Source organism: Capricornis sumatraensis, chromosome 3 (genome assembly GCF_032405125.1).
Source record: "Capricornis sumatraensis isolate serow.1 chromosome 3, serow.2, whole genome shotgun sequence".
In the NCBI taxonomy this organism is placed as follows: domain Eukaryota; kingdom Metazoa; phylum Chordata; class Mammalia; order Artiodactyla; family Bovidae; genus Capricornis; species Capricornis sumatraensis.
In genome coordinates, this window is record NC_091071.1 from 162,477,532 (window position 1) to 162,489,735 (window position 12,204).

Below are 12,204 nucleotides of genomic sequence, written 5' to 3' on the forward strand. Positions count from 1 at the left end.
TCGCTAAAAAGCTAGGAATAAAACCAACACATAACCCGGCAATCCCACTCCTAGACATATACCCTGAGGAAATCCAAAGTGAAAAAGACACATGTACCCCAATGTTCAAGCAGCCCAGATGTCCATCAACAGATGAATGGATAAAGCAGCTGTGGTACATACATACAATGGAATACTACTCAGCCATAAAAAGGAACACATTTGAATCTGTTCCAATGAGGTGGACGAAAACTAGAACCCATTATACAGAGTCAATTAAGTCAGAAAAGAAATATAAACATTGTATTCTGACACACATATATATGGAATCTGAAGAGATGGCACTGATGAATTTATTTTCAGGGAAGCAATGGAGAAACAGTTACAGAGACATACCTATGGACACGGTGGGAGGAGGAGGGAGAAGGGAAGATATATGGAGAGAGTACAAAGAAATTTACAATACCATGTGTAAAACAGATAGCCAATGGGAATTTGCTGTATGACTCGGGAATTCAAACAGGGGCTCTGCAACAGGCTGAAGGGTGGGGAGGGAGGTCCAGGAGGGAGGGGACATGGTTGTACCTATGGCTGATTCTTGATGTATGACAGAAAACCACAAAATTCTGTAAAGCAATTATCCTTCAATTAAAAAAAAAGAGTGTGTTTGTAGAACGAAAGTGTTTCCGATCATTCTACTGGTCAAATATGGAGGATTTTCATAAAGGAGGAAACATGGAAAGGTGTAAGCCAACAACCTACTGCTGTTGTGTGTACAACACATACAACATACACCTCTCTGTCCCAGGCTCTGTAATGCAGCAAAACTGCACCTTATCTTTATTTTTACAATGCCACTTTAAGCAGCAACCAGAATTATTATGGGTCAGATTAATATATTCTTATCCACAAAGTCTTTGTATAATAAAGTCAGGTATAAATCTTGTATCAAAGCTCTTGACCTTTGAACAATTCACGGTCCACTTATACTCGGATACTGTTCAATAAATTTTAAATAACTATAGGACAAAACAGTTTGCAGTTATTTGAATCCAAGGAATGTGGAGGAACTGTGGATAAGAACAGCCAACTATGAGTTACACGCAGACTAACCTCCTTATTGTTCAAGGATCATCTACGTATTGGTATAAGGAACCCTGCCTGCACTTGTTCCTATAATATATTCCTATCATCTTTATTCCTCTGGATAATGGTGAAGCTCGCAGTATTTTTTTAATAATTGATTTGTTTTCTAAAAGATAGACGTCTTACTTTTTTTTTTCCTTTTTCAAAGAAGTATTCCTAACCAAAACTGACTTATACAAAGTCCAAAATAGTCTTTTTTTCTGAAGTATGACATTTTGAAAGTGTGACATTCAATGGTTTTTCCAGTAGTCATGTATGGATTTGAGAGTTGGACTATAAGGAAAGCTGAGTGCCAAAAAATTGATGCTTTTGAACTGTAGCGTTGGAGAAGACTCTTGAGAGTCCCTTGGACTGCAAGGAGATCCAACCAGTCCATTCTGAAGGAGATCTGAATATTCACTGGAGTCCTGAATATTCACTGGAAGGACTGAGACTGAAGCTGAAACTCCAGTACTTTGGCCCCCTGATGCAAAGAACTGACTCACTGGAAAAGACTCTGATGCTGGGAAAGATTGAAGGTGGGAGGAGAAGGGGACGACAGAGGATGAGATGGCTGGATGGCATCACTGACGCAACGGACATGAGTTTAATTGACTCCAGGGGTTGTGATGGACAGGGAAGCCTGGCATGCTGCAGTCCATGGGGTCGCAAAGAGTTGGACATGACTGAGTGACTGAACTGAACTGATGTTCAAGTACATACATTGCTATCAGTGGCTACTTTTCTAAAAGAAATTCATAAAATTGACCACATAATAAGGGATCATAGATGTTTATTTAAAAATCATTCAAAAACAATAAAAGATAAGTTGTGCAGATGAATGACAGTGAGCTAAAATCCAAGTGGAATTTTCTAAGCCAAATTTTTATTTCCTAGTCAATGCATAGCAATTGCAGGCATTGATTTGACACCATGAATTAAAACTTAGAAATGTGCAAGGATACTCGTCTAACCACTGTAATAAATAGAAACTGGAAAAGCACTAAATGTTAAATAGGAAACGGTTAAATAAACATCAGTACAGTAATAAAAAGTGCAGCAACACAATGTTAGCTAATGAGGATGTGAACAAACTGGCATTTTTACACTGCCAGTGAGAATATAGGGATTCCCTGGTAGCTTAGACGGTAAAGAATCTGTCTGCAATGTGGGAGACCTGGGTTCATTCCCTGGGTTGGGAAGATCCTCTGAAGGAGGGCATGGCAACCAACTCCAGTATTCTTGCCTGGAGAATCCCCATGGACAGAAGAGCCTGGCGGGCTACAGTCCATTGGGTTGCAAAGAGTCGGACATGACTGAGCGATTAAGCACAGCACACAGTGAGAATATAAACTCATATTTCTGGGAGGAGTTCAAAGTATATATTAATATTTAAATGAAAAATAACCAGTGACCTAACAAGAAAATAATGCATTACTGAGCTACAATCAATTTTTAAGTTTACAACAACAATGTAAATGGGCTAAGAGGTACATCCATATGCTATTAAAATGATATAACTTATAGCTTATTTTTTAAAAAGAAAAATGTCAGTTAAAATCAGTTAGGCAGAAAAAGCACTCTGGTTTCTTCATTCCTAAACATGGATAACTACAACACTGTGTCATCATGATAATGAAATTTAATGTAAGTCAACTGTCTAGTATGAAGCCAGTTTGTAACAGGCACTCAAAAAGCAACACCCACTGTCATGTGGAGTGAGCTTCTACTCTTGATAAAAATATATGCATATACATAGAAAAATGTCTGCCTTCTAGGTAAAGACAAAGACTTGACCACACATGCATTTGCTTCTGTCCTCTAGTGAAACTCTACTAAAATAGCTTTAAAAGGATCTGAGGCATAAATTCACAAGGGTGGGAAGAATGGCAGAGACAACTATCACAACACAAGACAATTTCAGAAGATGAAAAAGCAGTAATTCCAGTGCTAAATACACGGGAAAGACAAGAAGACTAAAGGTAGAAAACAGAGATAAACTACCAATTAGACTGACACTCAGAATCCCACAAAGGTCCAGGAGTTGATGGTACCAAATACCTCTGGGACAACTGCAGAGTTTAAACTGAGGACTGGTTCACAGGCTGTTTATGAGCAGTCAAGAGTCTAGATCCCCTCCCCCACTTGTACAGCTGTGTAAATGTCACTCTCCTGAAGCAGGTAGGCCTAAGACCTTTATTCTTCAGAAAGTGCAAAATACAGAAATTCTAGGTTAAAGTACACAGCTGCGAACAGGTGCACCAAATCAAAAATGAGAAAGGGGAGGTGATCAAGAATATATAGACCAACTGGATGACATATGGCCTCTTTCCTAGGCATCTTCTCTCACTAAGCCCCAGAATTCTGGCAGTTAGGTTTTCACTTCCAAGCAGGAGTCTGAAAGAATCTTCCCTGTGGAATTTTACCAAAGAAAAAAGATCTGAAAATGATGATCACCCAATTAGTTCATTAGATAGTGAATCTCAGTCAAATCTTATCTATGTGCTCAGAGCTTACAGGTGACATACTTGGTTTCCCTACTCTTGTTAATGAGAAGACAGCCAGCAATTACCAGAATTTTAATAGAGTTTCTAGTATGAAGTCAAAAGCAAAGTAAACCTACCTCACAAAAAAATACATAAGAGGTTTCTGCAAGAAAAGAAAACTTATTCTGAATGGGAGACAGAGACATAGACAGAAAGACATGTATCTATTAAAAAAAAAAAAAAAAAGACAATGCTCAGAGCAGGACTGTTTTCAACAGCCAAGACACAGAAGCAACCGAAATGCCTGTCAATAAATGACAAGAGTAGGGAAATGTGATGCGTACACACACACACTACTGTTACTCAGCCATAAAAAAGAATGAACTAATGTCATCTGAAGGTATATAGATGAACCCAGAGAATATGATGCTTAGTGACATAAGTCAGACAGAAAAGGACAAATATAATATGCTATCACATATATGCAGGATGTAAAAAAATAACAAAAATGAATGTATATACAAAAAAGAAACAGACTCACAGAAACAGAAAACAAAGTTGTGGTTACCAAAAGTGCCTGTGTGCTCACTCAGTTGTGTCTGACTCTTTGCGACCCACAGCCCGCCAGGATCCTCTGTCCATGGCATTTTCCAGACAAGAATACTGGAGTGGGTTGCCATTTCCTTCTCCAGGGCATCTTCCCGAACCAGGGATTGAACCCACATCTCCTGCACTGGCAGCTGGATTCTTTACCACTGCACCACCTGGGAAGCCTAAAGGGAGGACAGGGTGTGTGGGGGCGGCAAATTACAGACTAGCGGTATGGAACTAGCAGCTATAAACTACTAAATATAAAACAGATAAGCAACAAAGATTTACTATATAGTGTGGGAAATAATATCCAATATCTTATAATAACCAATAATGCAATAAAATAAAAAGGGCAGCCATCCAGAGGTCTCATTACTTCAGGAAAATGAAACAAAATCATGTAGACAGCTTGAGAACAGATGTAGACAATCAGTAATCAGTCTGGAGTTGACTGATGGGGTCAAGAAAGGGTAAAGAACAAAATAATTATTAAATTCAGTAAAAACAAACCTGACTAAAAAAGAAAAGTTCCTACAGACTCAAGTGTTAGCTGAGCAACAATCGTGAGTGGGGAAATGGAGAGCATGTACCGCATGCGTTTGGTGAGTGAAGTGGCAGGGTAAATTTCCCATAAAAGGCACACACTAGTGCTCAAAGTGAAAAAAATTCCAACAGATAAAGACCAGTGAGCACGTAATTAATACATACACAAATAAACACAAAATGATCAGCTGCATGGAAGGGCAATGTGACAGAAAGACTACTACTTTTAATAATAAATTTTATATAGCTTGACTTTAAACTGAAAATAAGTACTGATTAATATGAAGGAAAAAAATGTTAGCAAGATACACACAGGAAGAGAGAGTCTCTAGGGATGGGATTAAGTGATTTTTTTTCTTCTTTGTTATGTTTTGGTATTTTTCTGGATTTTTCATTTTTAGTAACAAACATTTTACAATCATAAGTATCAAAGTATTACAGAATACAGAGGCATGAATACGAAAGAGCATTTTTCATTTGATTTATATGTAAGTTTAGTAAAGAGCAATTTGGCTGATTAATCCTCATTCTGACTTGGTACATAAAAATACATACCAGGGTTGTTTAAAATTCAGAGTATAAAAGAATGCAAGCCTAAAAGAGGCCAATAATGTTTGCTTCCATTTAAAAGTCCTTTTTTTAATATCTGGCAACTATTTTTTTTTAATTTATTTTTTAAAGCCTCAAAAATGTTAAGAAAACACTGTTGGTAATATGTGGTTACATTTTAGAACTATTAGAACTACTAAATTACTTCAACACTTGCCTTATAATATATAAAACTCTTAATACTCAATTCTTTTTCCTTTAAGCTTCTCACCCATTACCTCACCAGGCTAAAAGATAATTCATTTTTCTTCAAACTCAGCAGGTATGGCCCTGTAAGACCCAACGAGATAAAACCAAGAGTTTATTTTTATCAATAAATTCTTCTGTCCTGCTCAACTCATTCTTCTTTCTTCTCTCCATGCTAGAGACCCAAAGTACCCTGTTTCAGACTGATGGAAAGAGTCCTAATCTTAGCACAATTACCTTCCCAGAATTTGACATCTGCCTGGTTCTTGTCTAGTTCTAATAATGGCTACAGGCTGCATGCAAGTCACAGAAGAGTATGAAATTCAAGATGAAAATAAGCTAGTAACTATGGCTATGTTACTAATAATGTGCACATGATGGCCACTTTAAGTAATGAAGAGGAAACTAGAGCTACAAACAGATATTGCACTCAAAATATAACTTTAAATTTTTCTATAAATACATTCCATAATTAATCCCAGATTTGATCACAAACTGTTCCTTATAGGAAAGTCTATGCTATCCATCACCTTCTACTATTAAGACAGTATATACTTTGAACTAGTCAAATTACTGAAAAATTAGCCTAAAGAAAAGGTAGGCAGATTAAGCAGCATATTATAAGAATATCTTTACAAAGTATTTGTATCTTTACACTGCCCCACTGGTTTTACATTTATGCTACAAAATGCGTAAGACTGCTAAGGTTAAACAAGTCACAGCAAGAAAAGTTTCCTCATGCAGATTAAAAATTGTCATACAACACCATCCCTCCTTGGGGTATTCTCAAGACTTCTATCAGTTAACACAAGGTGACCTCTGTTGCAGGGCCATTCTGATCAGCTGTAGCTGACAAGCCACAGGCTTCCAGAAGCCCATCACAAAGTGGCTGCTTCTCTAGTTTTCCTGCCTGCCCTAGTTCCTCCCCAAAAACTTGTTCAACAGTTGCCAAAGCAGCATAGCAGAAAAGCTCTTGCTGCCTAAGTGATCTGACTAAACACATCATTTCCAAAGTGAGTTCCACGGCCCACTGCTGTCTTCCAAAGTAACAGGTGGTCAAATATTTATAAAATAATGGGTTAAGGAGACTTTACCTTAAGAATTCTTGCAGCTTTCAAGATGTGAAAGCATATCCTGAATCTCCCTGAGTAATATCTGGCCATGGCAAATGGTTTTACACAAAAGCATCAGGTAAGTACTGTTATTCCTACAATCTGGAAATAATTTGCTTTACCAGGAAGCTTTACTGAAGCCAACCAAATCTTAGAATAAGCCTATACCTGAGGAAACATATCACTTCCAAATTAACAGGTTCACTGATTCTTAAAAGTTGAAGAAAATCAATAATGTACCAAATCTGGAATGCCTTCTAACTCACAAAATATCCACTTCATTTTTTAGTTAACTTACAGAAATTTTTCACCAGAGTTGCTCATCCACTGAATGACTGTAACCACTGGAGCTAATTCTGCCTCCAGATTAACATTAAATTAAAAAAAAAAAATCAAATTCCCGATGCACACAAATGCCCTTCAAATCTATCACAACAATTCAAAATTCACCACTGCATATTTATATGGCACTTTAATTTCACAAAGTTGTTTCCGCCTACATTCTTTCATTTATGGTTCATCAGAATGAATATTATCATTCTGAGAAGAGATTAGGTAGCTATCATAATCTCAGTTCAATGATTTGCCAATGCCACAAAACTATTTTTTGGTCTTCCAAATCTAAACGTAGCCACACCTTCAATTAATCAATAGCCAGGATGTGTATCAATCCTACAATTCTCAGAACAATGTTCTTGAATGCTTTAAGTCACTCAGTTTCAGTTATACACCCTAAATTTAGTGACGCATTCTTACGTACTATAAGCGCTGTGCTATGTCTCTTCACATATATATTCATTCATCAAATAACTATTGTGCCTATTTTATAATGAAAAGCTTACCAACTTTCTCAGACACCAGATGATAAAATGGCAGAACTAGGATTCAAATCTAGGCTTTTTAGCTCCATATTAAGAGCTCTCTCTCCTCAAAATACCATTACTTGAAATCCAGGGATTCCTCTAAGATACCTCATCTTGCCTCTATATTCTTAAATAAAATTATCAAGTACTGCCAATTCTCTTGCAGTACTCTCCTGAAGCGACCCATTTAATCATGTTAAAACTCCCCCTGCCCCGATGACTGCAGGAAGCCTGTCTATATTGAGCTCATCCAATCTATCAGTTCTCCGCACCCTAATCTCACCCTAAACTACCTTGTGGAATCACATGACCTGGGTTTGACTCTTGGCTCTATCATTTGGTAGTTCTGTGACCCTGGACAGGTAACTTGATCGAACTGACCCTGAATCTTCTTGTCTGTAAGATGGGACTATTACTACATGTCACACAGCACAGGTAAATGAGATGATCCATGTTGTTTACGTACTATACGCGTAAACTGGTGTCTGAGAAAGTTGGTAACCTTTTCATTGTAAAATAGGCACAATAGTTATTTGATGAATGAATATATATGTGAAGAGACATAGCACAGTGCTTATAGTACGTAAGTACTATAAAGTTGTCAGGCCCTAGGAAGCACTTTAAATATTTGCTATTATTTCATCTTGAAATATTTTTCACTTAATACTTGTAAAGAAGTAAACACGCAGTTAATGCTATAATATGAATCTCTGGGTCAACCAGTATTATTCATCCCTAAAGATGAATCAATACTAGTAAAGACGGATCAAATAAAAGTTCACCTCCTCTGGGAGATCCTACTTGGATCATTAACATCTCTTAATGATCCAAATAGGTTGCAAGAGCAAAACACAAAGAACAATGGGTGAAAAATAAGTGACACAGCAAACGAAATAAAGGTTTCATAGGCATACATACCCCTATCTTCAAATCCTAACTCGTGTCACTTAGGAGATATGTTACTCTGGCAAGTTATTTCACCTCCCTGGAATACATTTCCTTAGTAACTATTAACAAGCACCGATTTTTCTGAAAATTAAATGAGATTGCATTTGTAAAATACTAGGCACTTTTAAATGTGAAACAAATGCTGGTTCCCGTCTCTTGTTTCAACAGCTTAGGCTATAATTAGAGCTTAGAAGCAGGATGGTGGCAATAAAAATGGGAAAGTGATATCAGCGACCACAAAACACACAGAGTTTGTGAATATAAGAAAAAAAATTACGAAGTGAGTTTTAAACACTACTCCGTGAGATGTGATCATGTACAGTGAGTACAGCAGCATATCTGGGCTTGGTTTCATTATGGCACAGTGGCAGCATCAACACCTTGGGGCTTTCTGTTTGAGAGCAACCGCACAACCAAGGGAATCTGGCTGGTTAGTCACTGACAGAAGGGACTTCCTTTGTGGTCCAGTGACTGAGAATCTGCCTGCCAATGCAGAAGACATGGGCTGGATCCTTGGTCCAGGAGGATCCCACATGCCTCCGAGAGCAACTAAGCCCCTGCACCAAACTACTGCGCCCACACGACCTAGAGCCTGTGCCCTGCAACAAAAGAAGCCACTGCAGTGACAAGACCACACACCGCAACTGAAGAGTAGCCCCCCAACCTGCTGCAACTAGAGTCAACCCGTGCACAGCAATGAGGATCCACTGCAGATAAAAATAAGTAAAAAATAATAATAAAAAAAAGCAGACACAAGAAGAGGTATAAAGGTGGAGATAACGTCAATTCTCAAGAAAGCCTTGTCAGGACCAGTGGACAAACTGCTGTCCCTTTTTATTGAACTTTTATTTCCTTCTGACTTTAAGATATAGATTCTAATCTTCACCCAATATTTAAATTCAAATTCAAATAGTTCAGTGGTAAAGAATCTGCCTGCAAATGCAGGAGACAAGGGTTCAATCCCTACTGCAGGAAGATTCCCTGGAGGAGGAAACCCAGTGCAGTATTCTCGGCTAGAGAATCCCGAAGATAGAGGAGCCTGGCTGGTTACTGTCCACGGGGTTGCAGAGTGGGACACAATTTGAGCAACTAAGCATGCACGCACACACTGCGTATTTAAAATACCAAATAGAACAGTTTCTATGACCTAAGAGTCAAAGAAGTTACCTTCAAATAACTCTATGAGACAGATTAAACATAAAATTTTATAATAGTCTACTAATATTCTGGCCAAAGTTTCACTAATACTGAATCAACTGGATTAATAGTTTATTGACTGCAGGATTCAACTATACAGAGCTAACAGCGTGGATTCAACACTAGGTTAGGCTGATTCAATATGACTGATACTTTGACCACAACAGAAGTAGACACAGTATAAAATCTTCTAATAGCCAAAAAATGGTCTACACATATGAAAACATGGATCTGAAATTTTCCAAGAGGGCTCAAAAGGAAAAAAGATGGTCAAAAACAAGCTTCCAGGTTCAATATTACAAAAATGAAATGCTTTAAAAATCATAGATAAGTGCTGTATTATTCTCTGTATTTGTGCCTTTTAGATTTCTCAAAATAGAAAAAAAAAAAAAGGCACTTCAGCATTATAGTAATCGTAATTGAAGAGGGTCCCCATCATTTCTAATCAGTTTTAATAAAATGAACATCTGGCTTCCTGAAGTTGATCTTTTCTTTTTTTAAAAAAAAAAAAAGAGAGAGAAGAAAAGTGCCTCAAGATACCTTTCTCTTATCTAGTTTCTTTGCTTGGATGTATTATTGTCAAACATTATTAGTTTTTTCTACTCTACTATACTGTTCAAGAAGGCAAAATGCTCCCCCATTTACCTAGGAGCCATAGCCCAGTGCCTTGTAACATTGAGGTATTCATTTTTAAACTAAACTCCTTTAAGGCCATAAAATATTACCTATGAATGAGGTTTAAAACTAAGGTACATTTATATTCTAATAATGTAGCTCAGTTTCCACACATCAACAATGTACAATACCAAAAAGGAATGTTTGATCTCCAATTGTGGTCATAACCACCTCATAACAAGGAGTTATGTTTCTGGTTAAAGGAGAAAAACTAACTTGCTGCCCTACTCTGACATTAGAAAATAAGCAGCAAACACTGCAAAGATAAAGATACAGACACTAAAATGTAACAATTTACTAATAGGCGGTAGCATTCCTTATCCATCTCCATAAAACCAAATGTGGTAAATCAATTATTAGACACTGTTATGTACAGATACAGGTACAGTAATAAATCTAAAACTGCCTTGGATGCACCGAACTTGAAAACCTGACAAACCAAAGGAAATTTTCTTTAATTAAAAAACCTTTCCAGTAAACTTACTTGCTAATTTGGCCTGTAATCCGGAAGGTCCAGGTTTGGATGCCTCTGACTTAGAAGACCCTGGAAGAGACAGTTTTGTTTTAGGAAGGCTAACTTTAGGGCTGAAGCGAGCAGCCCAATCGAATTTTGAAGAGCCACCAGTTTTACTCTGTTCCTTTTCCCTGCTGCTTCTTCTGGGGCTGGGACTGGATGCTGAGCGGGAACGCCTGGCCTTGTTCTGGTCTTTTCCTTGTTTCACCCTGGCACCTGGTGGAACAGCAGAAGAGGCCGAGGCAACGGCAGAGGACGAGGAGGAGGTCGAGGCAGCGGACGACGAGTCGGTGATGGTGCTACACCCAGCTTTGGCTGAGGCGGCCGATTTTGAAGCCAGCTTGGTAGGTTTTGCAGATCTCTCTTCGGCACCAGTGGCTTCAGACACAGAAGCACTCTTTATACAAGAACTCTCTGTCCTCTTTCTTTTCTGACTCCGTGAACCAGCAGCGGCCCCACTCTTTCTGGTATGAGCCTTGCTCGTGGATGGAGATGGTGCAGATTTCAGTTGTGGCTCCTGGTCTAAGTGTCTCTTCTTTGACTTACTATGTGGCTTACTCGTTTCCGAGGGAGATTCAGTATGCTGAAGTGCTTTGGGTTTTTTGGCAGAGCTAGGAGAATTGGTCCTGTTGTAGTCTGGACTAGCACTGCGTTTCACTCCTCGAGAATTGTCTTTCTTAGGCACCTGCCCCGTTTTCTGCTTTTCTGAAGTATTGGCTCTGTCTGGATCCTCTGGTTGTGGGACTATGACAACAGATGACGAACTGCAGCTTCTAAGAGGTTAGATAAGAAAAGAGTTAGTATCAGCCCGTCATCATAAAACCTGTCCTAATACACTTACATTAATTTCTCAAGTCCATGGAAATAAGATTTTTTTAAGTGCTAACGTATTCCTGGTAAGTCTAGTAACTAAACAAACACAGGCTTGCAAATGGTTCAACACTGCAAAAAAATAAAGGGGAGAGCGGACAGGGAGATACTTTAGAGGGTAAAATATTAAAAGGTCAGGTTCATTCTTTAGCCCAAAGATGACTGACACCAATACTCCTAATCACAACACAAAAATTAGGATTACCAAAAAAAAGGATGCTTTTTTGGTAGTTCAGAACCAGTTTAAACTAAAATCTTGATACTGTTTACAAGCGCAACTTGTTACAGCTTAAATAAGCATTAACATACACATTTATAAAATGAAGGTTAAAAAGTTTTTTACTGTGGTATCAAATATTTACAGTTATATTCTTTTCTAAAGACTCCTATCAGTTAGATCTTAAATCACTGACAATTAAAAAAAAAAAAACAAGAAAAATGGATTTTAAAATGGCACTGCAGATGCCTGTAATGGTTTGTCAAGCAAAAGGAGAAACTCAGGCAAA

The 12,204-nt window shown here is 38.0% G+C and overlaps 1 protein-coding gene across 1 annotated transcript in view; it reads right to left on the reverse strand.

The window, feature by feature from the left end:
- Nucleotides 1–12,204, reverse strand: part of TRIP12 (thyroid hormone receptor interactor 12) — a 153,294-nt gene that overhangs the window by 77,704 nt on the left and 63,386 nt on the right. Inside the window, exons 4-5 of the mRNA XM_068967672.1 lie at nt 10,946–11,601; nt 10,799–10,858 (exon numbers count right to left, since the gene is read on the reverse strand). Of these exons, the coding sequence (XP_068823773.1) occupies nt 10,799–10,858; nt 10,946–11,601 (716 nt within the window). The remainder of the gene's footprint in view (nt 1–10,798; nt 10,859–10,945; nt 11,602–12,204) is intronic.